Below are 19,100 nucleotides of genomic sequence, written 5' to 3' on the forward strand. Positions count from 1 at the left end.
AGAATAGGTTAGGGCATGCATAACTGTTGTGTACTTAAAGTTTGTGTGTGGGAAAGTATCCGATAATCCTGGTTACATGGTAAATTCATGTGACCTTTTACCCCTTTTAAGGAAGATCCTCCTTTTATGCCACGTGGAGCCAACAGCATCTATCGCATTCTCTTTTTTGCATCTGTTGTCATCACCGGTCAGCCATAGCCCACAAGATTGATTATTAAATAATTAATTAATTGTATTAAGGTAATGCAAAAGGACAAGTCTGTCATGTCCCATGATGTATTGAGTCCACTATTCCACATGTTGAAAATGAAGGGCATTATGGTGATTTAAAAAAGCTTCCTCCCGAAGCCAAAATCGCACACGCCTCAGCCTCAGCCTCAGCCTCAGCCTCAGCCCATTCCACCTGCTCCAAAGCTCAGTCCCAAATCAAATCAGCTTCACTCACAATATTTTGCCTTCCGTAGATTCTCATTAATATTCGTAAATGTTTTCCTTTTAATAATCGGAATAATGCCAAAAACGAATGGAGATTATATATTCGGTAATTTTTGTGTTGGCGGGTGCATATAAATAAAACCAACCAACAAACTCACAGACCAATAAAAGAAGCCCCTCACAGAGTAAAGAGCATAGAAAGATCAAAAATCAGAACAACGCTTTGAAACTGAAAGAGAAAGTGAGCAGTGAGTGACTGAGAGAGAGAGAAAGAGAGAGAGAGACAAACGCTGTCTCTGCGAGTTAGAGAGAGAGAAACCCCAGAAATTCCAACCTCATTTTCTTCTCTCTCTACTTTCTCTGTCTACAATCAAACGTCCATTTGATCGGAGCCTCTCATTCTCCGTTGAACGTGCTTTTCAGATAACCGTGCAATCAGCTCCGTTCTCCGGTTCGGGTCGGTGCAATGGAGCAGTACGGCCAGTTCAGTGAAGGTTCGCGGTCTGATCCGTCGCCGGAATGGACCGGAACCGGTGGAGAAACCGGGCTCGAAGGTATGTATATTTGTTGTTTCTCTGGTTGGTTTTGTTTTGGTTTAAGTGATTGTGATTTGTGGTTTTGGGAGAATGTGGCGTGTTGTGAACGGGGTTCGATCTTGATTGTGAAAAATGCAGAGCCTATGTGGCAATTGGGATTGGGTGCTGCAGAGGAATCGTATCCGCAACGCCCCAATGAGGCTGATTGCACCTACTATTTGAGGACCGGTTTCTGTGGCTTCGGTTCTCGGTGTCGGTTCAACCATCCACGTGACCGTGCTGCGGTAAATTTGTTGTTGCTGGTTAATTCTTATGTGTTAAGGGTTTCTCTTTAATGTGATCATGTGCTTCTTTGTTTGGCTGTTTGCAGTTTGGTTTGATCTTGCTGAATCATGAGGCTCTTAGTTTTCAACTTTTCATTGTTTCACTTGGTTAAGAATTAAGATGTTTGCATTGTGTGCTGTGGTTTAGTGTTTCGTAATTTGCAGATGTTTGTGTGTGTTGCTTAGGTTGTTGGAGCTGAGAGGACTGTGGGGGAGTATCCGGAGCGAGTAGGCCAGCCTGTGTGCCAGGTGCTTTATACGGTTCTGCTAAATAGTAAAAACTATGGGGGCACTTATCAAATGATTGCCTTTGACGTTACCACTGTAACTTCTTGTTTTTGTGCGAAAGCAAAATAATGTGTTCAAGACAGTCATCTACATATGTTCGGGGTGGAGTGTGGTTATGTTTTTTATTTTGGTTGTCTTTGAAGTTTGTGACTTTCCTTTTGTGTTGATTATTATATCTGCTGATGCTCGAAATGCAGTATTATATGAGGACCAGATCATGTAAATTCGGTGCTTCTTGCAAGTACCACCACCCTCGGCAGGCTGGAGGGAGTGCCACCGTTGTGTCACTTAATTATTATGGATATCCGTTGCGACCGGTCTGTATTGCTTTGTAGCTACTGCATAAAGTTTAGCATGTTTTGTGATTGTACAATCTCATTTCTACTCGCTGAAAGATTTTGATTTGAATTTGAATGTTTATAAAATATAAAAATTAACAGGGTGAGAAAGAGTGTTCCTATTATGTGAAGACGGGGCAATGTAAGTTTGGTGCAACTTGTAAATTTCATCATCCGCTTCCTGCTGGGGTCCAAATTCCAGCACCATCACCAGTTGCCCCAGTTTCGCCTTTACCTGTACCTGTACCTTCTCCATTATATTCAACCGTACAGCCTCCACCCGGTCCTTCATCCCAGCAAATTGGTGTACTGGTTGCAAGGCCACCTCTGATGCCTGGCTCATTAGTCCAGAGCCCCTATGGACCTGTGGTATTGTCCCCTGCCATGGTCCCTATTTCTGGCTGGGGTCCTTATCAAGTAGGTCGAGCATTTCTTTTCAACTGCTTAGTCATATGTATGCTTTCATTGAAAAGGTAACTGTTGAGCTCTTGGTGCAGGCTCCTGCAACAGGCCCTGTACTTCCTTCTGGTACTCCATCCAATGTTGCTTCAGCACACCTGTACGGGATGACCCAGCTACCTTCATCAGCAGCTGCATATCCTGGACCTTATCAACCTTCTGGTTCCTCAGTTGGTCCACCTAGCAGTAGTCAGAAGGAGCAGGCATTTCCAGATGGGCCTAATCACCCAGAATATCAGTATTACGGGAAAACGGGGGAAGTTAAATTTGGTCCATCATATAGGTATCACCCTCCTCCAGATGCGAATGCACCAAAAGTGAATGTGATTCTTAGTCCTGCAGGTCTTCCTTTGCGCCCGGTAATGATTGCCTCTCAACTTCTCTGTAATGTGGCTCCTCTTATTGAGTTATGAATTACATATGCTTAATCTCCCCTCTTCAACATAGTAGGAAAAAGCTTTGTTGTTACTTGTTAATCCATTTTCCCTGTCCAATAGAATTTAGTAGTTTTCTAGTAATTGCTATTTGTGACGTAAAACCAAACTACCTTTGTATCATTTTATTTTTGTTTGTAGGATTTGAAGCTTTCTTTACTGAAACTCAAGTTTCGTTTGCCATTCATCGTTTAGAAAACAATTATAATAGGAGCTATTTTTCCTTGTTCTTGTGCTTTGATTATTTTTAAGATAAACTTTTCTGGGATGGTGAGCCTCTGTCTTTATATTGTCATGTGTCATGCATTCATGTTGGGTTATATAACGCCTGTACAATCTTTAAAAATTAGGTTAATGACCATTTGATGAAATAATATTATAAATGGCCAGTGGATGAGTGTTTTAATCATAAAGTTGGACAATATTTAAACTCTTACATTTGTAGGCTTCTGGGGATTCTTCTAGCAAAATATGAAACACAGACTTAAAACTGTTGGTTTTATATTGTCACCTGGGCTTTACTGTACCTTTATGAGAGTGGAATCCCCATTTTGTTGTATATTCATTTTTGTGGTGCATCCTGTTCTTCATTTAGGTGTATGTTCTGTTAAATATTTCACTCTGATCACTATGACTGTAGTCAGGTAAGTTCCGTCAGTAAGATCCTCTTCAAAATCTTTCAGTATGGACATGTTCTCTGCCAGAGCAAGGAATACTGTTTACTCTAAACAGTTAAAGCTTACAGCGACTCTTCTTAAAGTTTTTAAGAAAATACTTAAAGATAAAAAAGACTTGCGATTGAGATTATCATGTTCTGTTGTATTTGAATGCAATGCTTCTTTGATTAGTGTCTTCTCCTTAATTAGTACGGAGTTCTCACATTAATGTATTGACATTTCTTTTCCTGCATGTACTCCTGGGAAATTTCTTGTCCTGCATATTTTAGTTAGATCTGCTACCAGTAACAAATTTATTTCATGTTTATCCTTTTTTGGTCAGCATATACATCTTTCCCACACCTATGGAAACTTTCATCTTTTTGAATTTTGATACATAAAAGTTTTATTATAGCCCTGAAAATCTTTATATTTTTTCGTTTTAATCATCATAAAGAGAGAAATGGAAATGAAAAGAAATAATTTTCATGTAAACCATATGTCCTATTTTAGTAGCTTGCCTGTAGATTAAAACTTATGAACTCCTGTATGTTAACAACTTAACATGGCATTGATTACTGGGTAATGATCTTATGATACCAAATGCAGCTGTTACAATATTATTATGGAGTACTCATTTATACATAGGGTGGTAAGTTGCTACTTTGAAACGTAACAACATTTGGTGAATAACCCATTGTTCAAACTGTCAAACCTTAACCCATTGTTCCAAGTGTTAAAATTTAATCATAATCTTTATGTCATACACATGACTAGGGCTAGCAAACTGAGTCAGAAATAAATGCTGATCCCAAATTGAGAATGGTTCAGTGTAGTTGAGTGAATGATTGGAACAAGGTTGAAAATCTATGCCTAGTGTGCGGTGCGCGGCTATATTTCTCGCTTAGATGTCATTATCAAAAACAAGGTGAGTTGGTATTTAGCGATCTTGTAGATGAATATAATGTAATTTTTAAGATTCTTATGCCAATAACTAGTCTGCATACAAGTTTAGTTTGTACTCAGAGATCTTCATTCTCCACAAGGAAGGGGGTGAATGGGGTGGGGAGAGAGTAGTCTGGTGTGTGAGTTGGTGAAATTGACACATCATGTTGCTTAAAATACACACATTTACACATCATTGCACATAGTCTTAAGAGTGGTTATCATGAATGGCAGGAACTAAAACTGAAGTCTATGGAAGAATCAAATTAGGGATAAACCCGCCATTGTCTCCTTACATTTTCTCCAGTAGCCAACAACATCAGGTTAGGAATCATATTCCTATATGTAGATCAGTTTGGCTCATCAGAAAATTTCTTACTTGACAGTTCATCTATTCACTTCTTTTGGCTTTAGGAAACGTCTCTTAGATTGTTTTGATTTTGATGGTCATTTTTGTCCAGGATTCTTTTTAGTCTTTGTTATGACCTGCTGCTCCTGTCATGGCTTATGGTTGGGAGTCAGACTAACATGATTTTTTAGGTTTCTAAGGGAGATCAATATTCTGATTCTGTTAATATAATTAAAACATTATGTTTCCTCAGTAAGTTGTGGAGTGTCAATTGTCAATACTCAATAGCTGTCTTAAGTTTATGGGATTTAAGACATGGATCTTGGCATATAGTTTTCTAGCTAAATAAACAGAATTATGCGAAAAAATATGAAGTATATTTTTCTTATTTGGGAAAAATACAAAAGAGGTATAAATAGAATACAAGGGAATAAAACTGTACATTTAATCTATCCCTGAAAATCAAGGAAATAATTCTCCTTATAAATGTTGTACCTAAATAAGGAAATAAACTAATCTTATTAACATTAAATCCTATTATGGGCTGTACAAATTAGAATTAGATGATTTTGATTGATATGTGCTTATCTCCAACACTCCCCCTCAATTTGGGTGGTAGATGTCTATCATACTCAGATTGGATCTAATGTTTTCGTATGTGTTCCTTGGGAGAGCTTTTGTTAGGCTGTCTACTGTTTGTTTGTATGATGGAACATGGTCAACTCTTATAATGTCATGGTCAATTTTTTCTTTAATGAAGTGTCGGTCAATCTCCACATGCTTTGTTCTATCATGGTGGATTGAGTTCTTTGCAATGCTTATAGCAGCTTTGTTGTCACATAATATCCTCATAGTGTAATTAATAGGAATTTTGATTTTATCCAGCAACCTCTTAAGCCAGATTCCTTCAAATATACATTTGAGCCATAGCTCTGAATTCAGCTTCTGCAACACTCCTTGCCACCACAGACTGCTTCTTGCTTCTTCAAGTCACCAAGTTTATCCACACAAAGGAGCAGTAGCCTGTAGTTGATTTCCTGTAAGAGGAGCATTGTAAGAGGAGCATCCTGCCTAATCCGAGTCAGTATAGACTTCAATGCCTTAGTCTGAGTTCTTCTTGAAGTAGAGCCCTCGACCTGATGTACCTTTAAGGTATTGGAGTATTCTGTTCGCCGCTTTCATGTGGGTCTCAGTTGGATTAGATGTATAGCGACTAGTCAAGCTCACAACAAACCCAATGTCGGGCCTAGTGTGAGTTAGGTAGATTAGCTTCCCAACTAGGCTTTGATATCTATCTTTATCAGCTGGTGGACTTGCTTCTTCACCTCTCTTTTCCAATTCTATGGGAGTATTGGCTTTGGCTGCCTTGCATCCAAGCATGCCGGTTTCTTGAAGTAAGTTCAGTGTGTATTTCCTTTGTGACACATAAATACCATTCTGTGTCCAAGCAACTTCGATCCCTAGAAAATATTTGAGCTGTCCAAAGTCCTTGACTTCAAATTCTTTGGCCAAAAGTCCTTTTAGATGCTGGATTTGATCATAATCGTTTAGTGTGATAACAATATCATCAACATAAACAATGAACAAGGCTACCTTCCCTTCCATTGAGTTTTTGACAAACATAGTGTGATCTGTTTGACATTGGTTGAACCTATCTTCCTTGACAACACGAGTCAATCTATCAAACCACGCTCTCGGAGATTGTTTAAGGCAATATAGAGATTTTCAGAGCCTGCACACTATGCTTAAGGTTCTGGATGATTCAAGTCCCGGGAGAATTTGCATATAGACTTCTTTTTCTAGTTCACCGTTTAGGAAGACATTCTTGATGTCTAGTTGATAGAGTGGCCAATCTAAATTTGCAGCTAAAGAGAGTATGACTCAGATTGAATTGAGTTTGACCACCGGTGCAAAAGTCTCTCGTAGTCCACTCCATACAATTGGGTAAAACCTTTTGCCACCAGTTGGGCTTCGTACCAGTTTATACTACCATTGGCATTGTATTTGATGGAGAATATCCACTTGCATCCAATTGATTTCTTCCCTTTCAGTAGAGTGATGATTTACCATGTGCCATTTTTAACCAAGGCCTAGACTTCTTCTATTACAGCTGCTGTCCATTTAAGTTGTTGGAGTGCTGCTTGAACATTCCTTGGGATATGTGTGCTGTCAAGAACTGCCACAAAAGACCTATACCCTTGTGACAATTTTCCATAGGACATATATTTTTCAATGGGGTGTTGAGTGCAAGATCTCACCCCTTTTCTTAAGGCAATAGGAATGTCAATGTCATCAATAGGTTCAGGATGAGAGACAATATTACCTAAGGAAAACTCATTTTCTGGAGCTTGGTTGGATTCATGGCTTTGCCTTAGTGCTGTATTGGACTCTACTCTCTTCCTTCTCTTCCTGAAGTACGTCATCCAGTTGTCTCCTTGTGTAGCAAGACTTTGATTCTGCTGAGGTACAGTCCTTTCTCTAGCTTTAGTTGGTGCAATTTCTACTGCATCTATTGCAATTTCCTCTGCTACAGGTGCATTCTCAACTAGCTCTGCATTTTCTAGTGCAGTTTCCTCTTCTGTAGGTGCATTCTCGGCTGGCTCTGCATTTGGGGCAGATTCAGTTGATGCAGTTTCTATTGCATCTACTGCAGTTTCCTCTGCTGCAAGTGCAGTCTCAGTTGGCTTGGTTAGCTCAAATCCCAAAAATAGGAATTCTATCACTTCAATTGGATAAGTCTGCTCCCCTTGAATGCCAACTTTAGGATAATAAGGCTGATTCTCAAAAAAGGTGACATCCATGGTGTGGTAAAATTTCCTAGTTTGAGGGGAATAGCATTTGTACCCCTTTTAGTGGGGGGAGTAGCCAAGGAAAATGCATTTGATAGATTTTGGGTTAAGTTTGTTGCGACGAAGATTGAGGTTGTGGATAAAGGCTGAGCATCCGAATATTTTTAAGGGAATGAATGTAAGGATACGCCTAGTAGAGTATGACGTTTGGAGAGTAGAATAAGGGTGGTTAAAGTTGAGAATTCGGGAGGGCATTTTGTTGATGAGGTAGAGAGGATAGCTTCTCTCCAAAATTAGTTCGGTACATTTGTAGCTAACATGAGAGATCTGGTCACTTCTAGGAAGTGTCTATTATTTCTCTCAACGACCCCATTCTGCTAAGGGGTATCAACACATGAACTCTGATGTACGATTCCATGTTTCTGAAGGTAGGAATTTAGTGTAGAGTGATAGTACTCTCGGCCATTGTCATTCCTAAGCACCTTAATTTTGCTTTGAAATTGTGTTTTCACCATAGTATGAAACAGTTCAAATATTCTGCCAACTTCTGATTTTTCCTTCATTAGGAAAACCCAAGTGACCTGTGTGTGATTGTCAATTAAGGTGACAAACCATCTTGATCCAGTGACATTTTTTATCCGTGATGGTCTCTATATATCGCTATGAATTAGGGAGAAAGGTTGAGAGGATTTATAGAGTTGAGGCGGGTAGGAGCTGCAGGTATTTTGGACAATTGGCATATTTCATATTGAAACAACTCCTGATTTTTATTAAATAATGTGAGAAACATTATTTTTAAATACATAAAATTTGGGTAGCCTAGCTTATAGTGCCACAACATTACAGAATTTTTACTATTTGGAAGTACCGTTGCACAAGAGTTGACCTTGGGTTTCGCTTTTGATGCTTCAGCTTGGAGGAGGTAGAGTCTAGCACATTCTTCAGCATTGCCAATCATCTTTCCTGACTCCAAAATCTGAAATTCACATAGGTTAGGGAAGAATTTAGGCACACATTTCAAGTCTCTTGTCAGTTTACTAATGGACAGCAAATTACAGTCAAGTTTAGGCCCATAAAGGACTAAATTCAGGGTAATATTTTGTGAAATAATAACTGAACCTTTACCCATGACCTTAGAAAGAGTCCCATCAGCAATTCGAATAGTGTAATTATTGAGGCATGGAGAATAACTTTTAAACACAATTAAGTTTCCAGTCGTGATCTGAGGCTCCTAAATCAATGATCCATGATTTTGGTTTTCCTTTGCTAGTATTTAGAGCATGCAAGAAATTACATTTTTGTGTTACTGCAGCTGTACTGATTGTTTGTTGGAGAATTTTCTGTAGTGCTTCCATTTACTCCTTGCTGAATGGAGATGAGTTAGAATTTACTTCAGCTGTGTTACCTTTGCTGTCCAGGTTTTTGGTTTGTTTTGCCTCTGAAGGCCTGCCATGAATGATCTAGCAGGTGTCCTTCGTGTGACCCAGTTTTCTACAGTGATCGCACCAGGGCCGATTTTTCTCTTGAAATGGATGAGGCTGGTTCCCCTTTGCTGCCATTGCTAAGCCTTCAATGGGTGGGGCTACAGTTGACTTTCCAAGCATCACTTTCCTCCTGTTCTCCTCCCTTCTCACTTCCGAAAATACTTTTTGAATTGTTTTAAGATTGGTTCCAAGGATTCTTCTCTGGACTTCATCAAGTTCTGTATTCAGCCCCAATAGAAACTTGTAGATCCTATCTTTCTTCACCAATTCTTTATACTTCTGATCCTCGTTACAACTCCATTGAACGTCTTCATATATGTCCAGATGCTGCCAATGTCGACTGAGTGTATTAAAATACTCGGTAACTGAGAAATCACCTTGCAGGTCATTGAGTAAGCTCTTGATCTCAAATACTGCAGACGTATTGTCCACATTTGAGTCGGTTTTCTTCACTGCATCCCACATCTTCTTGGCAGTGTCATAGTACATGAAATTTTCCCCAATTTCATTAATCATGGTGTTGAGCAATCATGACATGACTAAACTGTTTTTCATTTGCCATTTATTGTGATTGGGGTCATCCTTTTTTGGATCCTCAGAGTCTCTTGTGATGTAACCTTCCTTCCCCTTTCCCTGAAGAAAGATCTTAACAGATCGCACCCATTGAGGGTAGTTCTGGCTATTCAACTTGTGACCAGTGATAGGAAGAGCAGGTCTGTCGACCAAATTAATGGCCGAACCTTCTGCCTTGTTCTCTCCCATGGTTGGTTGCGCTAGGTTAGGGATGGTTTAGATCGTGCTCTGATACCATGTGGAAAAATATGAAGTATATTTTTCTTATTTGGAAAAAATACAAAAGAGGTATAAATAGAATACAAGGGAATAAAACTGTACATTTAATCTATCCCTGAAAATCAAGAAAATAATTCTCCCTATAAATGCTGTACCTAAATAAGGAAATAAACTAATCTTATTAATATTAAATCCTATTATGGGTTGTACAATTAGAATTGGATGATTCTAATTGATATGTGCTGATCTCCAGCAGATTCTGATTGATATGCGCTGATCTCCAACAAATTATAATAACTAATTACACAGACATACATGAGGAAAATCTAGGAGTTGCTTATTAAGGTTCATTCAAGTGTGTGAATCAAATGAAGCTAAATATATCTGTAATAATTTGAAAAATCAGTGATTTGGATGTGTTTGTTTTGATCTACATGGATCCTGGTAAATGCTTATCTGTCATAAAACATTTGAGATTGATGATATGACAACAAATTTATTGATTGATAGCATACATTATGTTGTGGAAGAAGTCGTTCAAGCATTATGGACTAGATCTGCTAAAAACTCTGGATTTGGCTTGCTCCAATTTCCTTTGCAGATTGGTAGAGTCTAAGCTGATCTGGTGTTAGTTTGCGCAGGTCTTTTCTTTTTGTTTATTGCTGTCTTTTAGAGTTAGCCCTAAAGACCAGTGTTTACTTCTGCATTTTCTGTCATTTTGATGCAACTGACAGCAATTGCAATAATCAATGTTAAGAATTGTTAGAATATCTAGAAAGTATCTCTTAATATCATTATTATGTCATAATATTTTGAGTATCTTAGTTGATCTCTCTGAAATGTTTTTCATATTTCATTATACTTCATGATTTGTTTCATTTTTTTTATTAGGATTAGGAGTCCACTCAGTCTAGTATTAGTAGAAATAGAGTTTAGTGTTTTTGTCTTTCATATAGCACCACTATACGTTAGGGAATATTTTTTATAGTATATTTTGTTTCTCTTTTCCTTTACCTAAATCTCTATAATTTCAACAACAATTTAGTATCACAAAACTTAAGCTGAGGAGACATTGTGAATGATTTTAATTAATATTGAACACATCTCTTTACTTTTTAGGCAAAAGCCCTACGGTCTTGAGAATAGAAAAGCTTGTGCCCACTGAAATTTTGCGGTAGATTGTTAGTTTGATGAGAAGAGTTGGCAGCAAAGATCCATCTCTTTAGAACTTGGTTGAAGTGTCATTGGCAAGAATGTCAATAACCATCCATATCAGCCAATCTAGGTCTCAGAATTTTTTTAATATTTTCAGAAAATTATTTACCCAAAGTCTTATCTCCCTAAGTGAAGTTTGTTATGTAGATCAATGAATACTATTGGACTATGTCACAAACTAAATTTTCAAGAAAACCATTTTGAAATTTCTTTTATAACGGTTCTCCTGATGGTTTTCTGACAATTTGTTACCCGATTTCCATGAAGGAAGTGTTTTAACAACAATGGGATCTTTTTCATCATGTTTAGGTATTCATTTTTCAATGAACTTTATTTCATACTCTTTTCTTTATTATCTAATTTTGAATGGTCATTGTGTTTGGGTTCTTTTTAGGTCCTTTTTCCTTTGTGCTATTAATTGTACTGTAATTTATTTCATCTTATGGATCTCCCCTAGCATCATTGTTTTCCTTATTTGATCTAGATTCCCTTGTGTGATAACTTAATTTCCATTAATTCCTTTTGGTTTATTATCTGTTAAACTTAACATTTGGCTGTTTGAGCATTGCATATTCTTTACCTTGTTCAAATACCTGGATTTTAATTCTAGGATGGGATGCCTTTTAGATCCCTTTTAGATCTAATATTGAGTTTTAATGCAAGAATTGTACATGTTATTTGGGTTTGTGCAGAGTTACTTGCCGCATCAATTGCATTTGCTCGAAACCTGAACACCTTATGCTGCATGTTTCTTTGTTTAGATCATAGGTGCTTTTGTGCTCTGCCATTTGTTGTCTCTCAATGTGTTCCCACACTAGCTTGAGTTGTTCAACATTTGTTTTCATGGCCCTTTTTTTTTTTATTTCTTTCCTGTGCTTTTAATTAGAACTGCTTCTAGTTTCCATGTTATAGACAGATTAGAAATGCTTCCTAGTTTTCTTGCATGTGGCTATTTTGACATATGATAAACTAGTCTATCATGTTCCTCTCAGATGTTATTGCTGTCTCTCCTTGTCCTGCATTAATGTTTTTCTTTAGACTTCAGTTCAAGGAAAGTATCAAAGTATATTTTAATTTATTTACATGTCGTTTGTCTCTTCACATGTTTAAAGAACTATCACTTGATAATCATAAGTTTATCTGTTCAGTTGAATTGTTTTTCAAAAATATTTTGACTTCCTTCTTTGACTGTCTTCTTAATCGCCAAGCATTTAATGTTTGTGTGTGATGATAATCAGGGGGCATTACCTTGTACTCATTATGCACAGCATGGAGTATGTAAGTTTGGTTCTGCATGCAAATTTGATCATCCTGTGGGATCACAGGGTTATAGTCCATCTGCTTCTTCCCTGGCTGAAATGCCGGTTGTACCCTATCCTGTGGGTTCATCAACTGGTACTCTTGCTCAATCATCTTCATCATCCGAGTTGCGGCCTCAACCTACCCCTGGATCCAGCAAGGAGTCTACACCATCCAGAATGTCTTCATCAAGGAGCATGTTAACTGAATCAATTGGCTTGACCTTATCAACTGGTGGACCTGTTTCTCAATCAACCGATTATCAATCTGCTCAGAGTTCCAGTCCTTCGGCAGCTGCTACTACCACCACAAGTAGCATTATCTCTCACACCTCAAGCTAAGCAATGTGAATGCATACCTCATCATTACTCCTTTTTTTTATCTCAATTCTTCCACTGGACATCATTATTCAAGGAGGTCCTCCAATAGGTTTTGTTTTTCAGTTATCCCAGATCCACATTCAGATCTAGCACACATCACACCGATTATCTTTGTGTTCATATAATCTTTTTGTGGCCATCGCTTTGATCTTGAATAAACCATGGCCAACCTTGAGAATTTTAGCAACCCATACGACCACCTTGCTTTTCAATAACTCCTAAAGAGTCGGCAAGCCCATTGTGCATGTGCACTTCCACATCTCCAAATTTTGGAGTTTGTTGTGCTTATTTATGCTTCAATCTTTTTTGATATGAGAGCGTTCTGTCCAAACTTTCTTTGACCTTGTTTTATGTCTCTTCACCTGAACCCTTTTTTGATTTGGGAAAAAATTTCCATTTCTGCTTTGAAAGTCCTATTCAATAGTTTCCCCTGCTGGTAAGGGTTTACTGTGAAGAGAAGTAATCAGGAGACTACAATGAGGCTTCACATTGCTATCTTGTATGGATTTAGATACGCAGTGATTTTGTGGCAATGAAAAGCTTGACTTGGAACTTAAATTTATTGCAAAATACATATATGAAGTTAACAGATTTAAATTAACACATCTGAATGTCTAATAACCTTTTTTCTCCTTTTCTCAGTTTACCTGATCAAGCTTTGATGTGAGATCTGGTAATTTTTTGAGGGGATTTTTTGTTTTTTTATCACCCCATCCCCCCTTGACCGAATTTGATATTTTGTTGTAAGATGCTTGTATTATATATAGAGTATCACTTTGCTCAAGTGAAAAGGGGTTAGCATGCCTTGCGGCTTCCATTGGAATAGCCACTTTCACGTCAAGTCCTTGTGTATATTGCACTGGACCAACCAATGGCGGAGCTCAAACAAATAGTTTAGAGGAGTCGACATTATTTTATTGGCAAAAAGATAAAAATAAAAATAATGAGTGAGACTATACTCCAAAATGATGCATCCATCCTTCACATTAGCATTATTCTAGAAGAAAGGTGCATGCTAGTTTCAACCTCGGATACTAACACCTAAACATACCCGACCACAAAAAAAATGACCCTGCAATGAAAGGCTTATGATTTTATAAGTTCAAAGTAGCAAAGTTAGATCAGATTGGTGTTGTTTCAAAACAGATTGGTGCACATAGGGAATTGACAAATTTACAAGATACCAAAAACCTTAAATTTTACCCAAAATGGTAGAGAACAATGACATTAGTGCAATACAGATTTCAGCATCCACCATACTTGCTGTCCATGGCATTGTGCGCTTTACATTACTGCTAAGTTTGTCTGTATTTACTACTCAGATGGAGAAGCGCGTAATGATCGTTTTTTGCCTAAGGGTCTGACTGTTCTAAATATTTAGGTAAGGTTATAAAGAGCTTGATAAGTGCCAACTTGTGCATGCTAATCTTTGTGTCTTACGTTTTTATGTTGGCCTGTTTATTTATTGATCGAGTTTAACGACTGTACTCGTGTGATCCATGTAGTTAATCACGTGTAGCAGGATAAGATTTATTTTGTTGTGTAAGTTGGTGGCCTGTTTATTAATTGTTGTGCGTTGTGGACTGCTTTTGAGCATGCTTAGTTCCTTTTCTTTATCGTTATGTAGACTTACAAATATATATATAATATGCAACATGACTCCCCTGTCACTTGAAAAGATCTGCCATTGGGACCAACATACAATTAGCATGTGACACAATAAAATAAAATTGCACATCAAATTTCTGCAGCGAAATCCCAAGTTTTCAACCAGATGATAGTGAATGTAAGAATCTCCCCACTTTCAGAACCTAGTGTCTTTTACTACAAAACTGTTGCTTTGCCTGAAGTTGGTGTTCGGAGTGTCATCGTCGTTAGTGTTATTGAGTTGCCGTTGTTTTTACTTTTTCCTGGGATACATTGAAGGTTAGATAAGGAAGACTAATCCTTCAAACTGCTGTGTGTTCGAGAAGTTCTTTGTACTAAAGATATGTTTGAATAACAACTTAATTAAATATTTATTTAACACATTTATATTGCATAAGAGTTTATATCATATATTTGATTACGAAATTTATTAATATAAGTTAAAAAAATTATGAAAGTTATAAATAACATAATATAATCATAGTAAAAGAAGTCATATTTTAATTATATAAGAATTCTTTATGATAGTTGTAAAACTTATTAATTAAATTTAATAAAAATTACTCAGGAACACGAGTATATGTATAACTACACGTCTATGTCTAAGTTAAGGACCTGCCGTTGTCAAAGTTTTCAAAGTTAAGAAACGACAACATTATAACACACAGCCGTTATTAAGTTTACGAATGGCTGTCTCTAAATTTTGAAGTTAAAAAACGTGCCTAAATTAAAAGACAGTGCTGTTTTAAAAAATCGCCCACACCGTCGTAGCTCAGAACGTTGGGAAAGAGAAAAGAAACACAGTAAAGAAAAATAAAATATGATTAAAGAAAAAAGGAAAATATATTCCTCGTTAAATAATAGGAGTGGGTACCTCACGAGGAACTGTATTTTAAGTCTTAGCTATACTTGTAATTCTGAGTAAAATCCTTATGCAACACACTTTCAGTCAACTCAAATTTCATCATGGTCAAAGTAGGTTTTAGAGTCATTCAACTTATTTTAAAGACATAATATTTATTTTTATCAACCAGCTGAAAGAAATTTTAAAATATATAAAGATTGTTTCCTAAAAATACTTATTCCCAAAGAAATACTCAACAGACGGATATTTTGTGATCTTTCAGCGCTTCATGCTTAATTTATCTACGTGTCTCGCTTAATTTGATCTTAATCGGACAACAACTATCTTGAACACGTTTATCAATTATTTTTTTAACAGAGTTTTTTTTTCTTTCACTTTTCTCTCCATAAAGATACTGATGAAAGCATGGGGAAGGCCTTGATTTGTCTTTTTCTCAAAAAATTTCATTTTTCAAACTTTTCTAAGCTAAGTCGGAGTCCATGTCAAAATATCTTCCTAGATTCATAATAATGAAAGTTGTGGCAAATCTTTAATTAACGAAGGAGGTTTTGCACAGTTATAATTAGATCGTTGGCTTTTGCATTAATAGGAATATTAATTTTCTTTATTGAGTATAAAATACTGATTAACGGATCCTAAAAAGAACTAATGAGCATAACCTATTTTTGTAATCGGGTAAATTAGTTGAATTTATATATGATTAAAGCTAATGGTTAGCAGACAAAGAGATTTAGTTGCTAACAAATCTTGACATAGTTATGTGATGTCAAATTTGGCTTCACATGATAGAGTTGATAAAAATAGCAAAACATTAAATGAAAGATAGAGAGAAAGTCCAGTATGGCAAGTAAAATTTACTTCTAGCCACTTGTTTAGTCAACGGAGGCACAAGATTCTCTGGCTTGCGTGCTTTCGATTGAGAAAGCCTTGAAAATTTTACACTACCTGATAAACGTATGATTATGAATCTTCTCTATAAATTAGATGTAAGATATTTTTAAAACATAGAGAGTTTTTTATTCAATTTAAGTTGAAGAGTTGTTTCGCTTCAATTAAATTAAAAAACTTATCTTATTTTATTTAAAATGAAGATTTATATTTTATTTTATTTGAAAAGTTGTTTTGCATCATTTTAATTGAAGAGTTGTTTTAACTTAATCCAATAAATTAATATTTCATATAAATTAGTTATATTTTTTTTATATTAATAGACGTTAAATATATGGTAAGACAAATTTTTAAAACATAAGAATGAATATGAATAGACGTTAATGAAATGACATGACAATTCACATAAGACACAAATAAGAATAAAATGATTCTTCGTAGAAATTATAAATTGAAATGACAAAACTATTTATGAAATAGTATCCATTGAAATATGTCACTTTAATAGAGTACATTATTTGAAACAAAATGAATCTTTATGAAGAAACATAAGGTATTTATAAATTAATAAGGTTATTTTTTACACAATAAACATTTGCCCTTAAATATTTTTTTTTCTTAATAGATCTTTCTTTACTGGAATTATATAGTTTGAATGAAATATATCTTATGGCAATAATAATAACACAGACTTGTTATATTAGTTTTTAGAACTAACTTTTAGCATACAAAAATAATATATTTTATTAAAAAATATATTTATTATACTTTTATATATAATAAATATTTACATTTTGAACAAAATTCTACCACTTTTGAAAGCTTAAAACCATCCACCTTAACATTTTTCATCGTAATAACAAGGGCAAGAATATTACAAAAATCACTTCCCTTGATATGAAGAAAGAGAGAACTGACAGTGACATTGAAGCATTTTTCTACATCTTAGAACCAAAAAGAGCTCACCTCATGTGTGTAATATGGTAATTACATTACTAAAAGAAAGAGCTTCTACTTCCAAGACCAAAGTTGCAGGCAGACACAGACATGCTGAGTGCATGCAAGTGCACTAAGTGTAAGGCACCCCTTAACAAATTTTATCTGACCTCAACAATATATAGCTCAGAAGAATGAGTATCCCAAGTCAACATCCCCAGAAGGAGGAAGTGATGGAGAACAGGTTGTTGAAGAAACAACCTGAGTCATTAGTCCATAGCTTGGACTATCTGTGATGGAACACAATGTATCCATGCACCCATCATCAACCCTTGATGATGGAATGTTAAACATAGCTGCAAGTTCATTGGAATTGTAATCCCATGATTGCTGATTATCACACAATCCTGAGTAAGAAAAATCTGCAAAGTTAGATGCCACTGTTGTTTGCATGTTCAAGCCTTCTTGAGTGAATGCAGTGTTGTCAAAATGTGACTGAACTTGCATGGAGTTTGTGTTAACGTGGCTACCCTTTTGGTCACTTGAAGCACTAGCATTGCCCTTCTTCCTGAAACAATTACCAGGAACAATGCATTCCAAATAGCCTGAGTTAGAGTCACTAGAGAAGAAAAAATTATCATCTTGAGGTGATCCATATGCACTAGTTTCACTACCCATGTTATTTTCAACGTGGGAAGTAATAGTATCCAGTTGAGACAAGCTATTTTGATGGGTTGGTTGTGTGGTGTGTGTGTTAGTGAAAAAGTGTGAAGATGGTAAGAGAGGTTGAGCATGCATGGGTGAGAGAACATTGTGAAAATTGATGTCTTGAGAATATATGAAGTTGGTTTTTGCTTGTGATCCTTTCATGGACAGAGCAGCTCTGTCATAAGCAAGAGCTGCTTCATGAGCAGTGTCAAATGTTCCAAGCCAATGTCTTTCTTTGGTTGTGGGGTTTCTGATTTCAGCAGCATATCTACCCCAAGGGCGTCTTCTAACTCCAAGAAACCTTCCAGGTTCTGATTGCTTTCCACGGCTTCTTCTATCACTAGAAGGAGATATATTGCGTTGAAGAAGTGATTGGTTCATTTGGTTTTGGTTGGACTCATATCCTTTGAGGGAAGCATTTGAGGTTCTAGAGGTGGACATGGCTTGGAATATGGAAAGAAAATGTGTTTGATGAGGTGAGAGCATAGAAGAGAATATGAAACGGGTGGAGTTCTGTGAAGTCATTTAAAGACAGTGACTTGATCATGAGAGAAGCAAAAGGAGATTTTGCATATGTCATTTTTATGAAAACCGTTTTCCCCTTTTCACCTACCTTTAATTAAATCTTTTTATTGTCTCAATAAATAGTAAACCTGTCCAAATTTCTGTCACATGTCAATTTTTTTATTAACTTTTTTACCCTCTCAACCAATAAGATTTTGGTTATTACTATTATGCAAATGCTGGACGGTTTTAAATAGAGATTTTTTTTTTCTCTTTTCCTGTGTTTTTGCACGGGACTGATGCTAGTTTCTTTTAGATCTTTAGCCCTCCATCCGATTCACTTCATAGTTAAACTGAATAGTGAAAATAAAGATTCCCTTCACTTGTCAAAAAATTTTAAATGGAGCTCCATAAATTGCATTTGAGTTTTTTCCCCCCTTTGCAACAGTGACTTTTTTCATAGTTCAAATGACATTTAAAATGTGTTTTCTGTGTCTTAGTAATAAACATAATAATTGGTTTACCGCATTAACCTATAGATAGATCTATTACCTCAGTCTTGGAACTCAGTGAATAATGTAAAGCTTAGTGAGCCAATTATTGCATCTGGTCCATGCAAGGTATTGAGATTTGATTAGGATTGTCAAAATTGAATCTTTACGTGTATCAGTTCATGTGTAAAGGCCAAGTTAATCAACAAACTACATCGAACTTTTCCTGTTCAACTCTATTTTGTTGTTTTCAATACAGGAGACAATAGTGAAAAAGACATATACTTGTACACATCAAAAGAAAAAGGCTTGACCCTATAAACTATCATTGCTATTTGT

At 36.3% G+C, this 19,100-nt stretch overlaps 2 protein-coding genes across 3 annotated transcripts; one reads left to right on the plus strand and one right to left on the minus strand.

Moving 5' to 3' along the window:
- The first annotated feature begins 447 nt into the window (after nt 1–447).
- On the plus strand, nt 448–12,795 carry LOC113846828 (zinc finger CCCH domain-containing protein 34-like). Of its 2 annotated transcripts, XM_027475515.1 has the most exons (8): nt 448–737; nt 859–989; nt 1,110–1,255; nt 1,481–1,543; nt 1,780–1,899; nt 2,023–2,337; nt 2,418–2,738; nt 12,282–12,795. In XM_027475515.1, the coding sequence occupies exons 2-8, from the start codon at nt 902–904 to the stop codon at nt 12,681–12,683; spliced, it is 1,455 nt and encodes a 484-aa protein (XP_027331316.1). In that variant the 5' UTR covers nt 448–737; nt 859–901; the 3' UTR covers nt 12,684–12,795. The 2 variants fall into 2 exon arrangements, with proteins under 2 accessions (XP_027331316.1, XP_027331308.1); XM_027475507.1 differs by having other exon boundaries at nt 448–989.
- Nucleotides 12,796–17,244: 4,449 nt separating this feature from the next.
- Nucleotides 17,245–18,207, minus strand: LOC113852141 (ethylene-responsive transcription factor ERF086-like). Its single transcript, XM_027482389.1, has one exon. The coding sequence runs from the start codon at nt 18,205–18,207 to the stop codon at nt 17,245–17,247; it is 963 nt and encodes a 320-aa protein (XP_027338190.1).
- Nucleotides 18,208–19,100: the final 893 nt, after the last annotated feature.

This window comes from Abrus precatorius, unplaced genomic scaffold (genome assembly GCF_003935025.1).
Source record: "Abrus precatorius isolate BTA unplaced genomic scaffold, Abrus_2018 Scaffold10, whole genome shotgun sequence".
Classification (NCBI taxonomy): domain Eukaryota; kingdom Viridiplantae; phylum Streptophyta; class Magnoliopsida; order Fabales; family Fabaceae; genus Abrus; species Abrus precatorius.

Bases quoted from the DNA above. Each gene is read 5' to 3' on its own strand.
- LOC113852141 (XM_027482389.1), bottom strand. From the start codon at position 18,207: ATGTCCACCTCTAGAACCTCAAATGCTTCCCTCAAAGGATATGAGTCC.
- LOC113846828 (XM_027475507.1), top strand. From the start codon at position 902: ATGGAGCAGTACGGCCAGTTCAGTGAAGGTTCGCGGTCTGATCCGTCG. The intron at 1,256-1,480 runs GTAAATTTGTTG...TGTGTTGCTTAG, and splicing joins ATCCACGTGACCGTGCTGCG to GTTGTTGGAGCTGAGAGGAC. The intron at 1,900-2,022 runs GTCTGTATTGCT...AAAAATTAACAG, and splicing joins ATGGATATCCGTTGCGACCG to GGTGAGAAAGAGTGTTCCTA.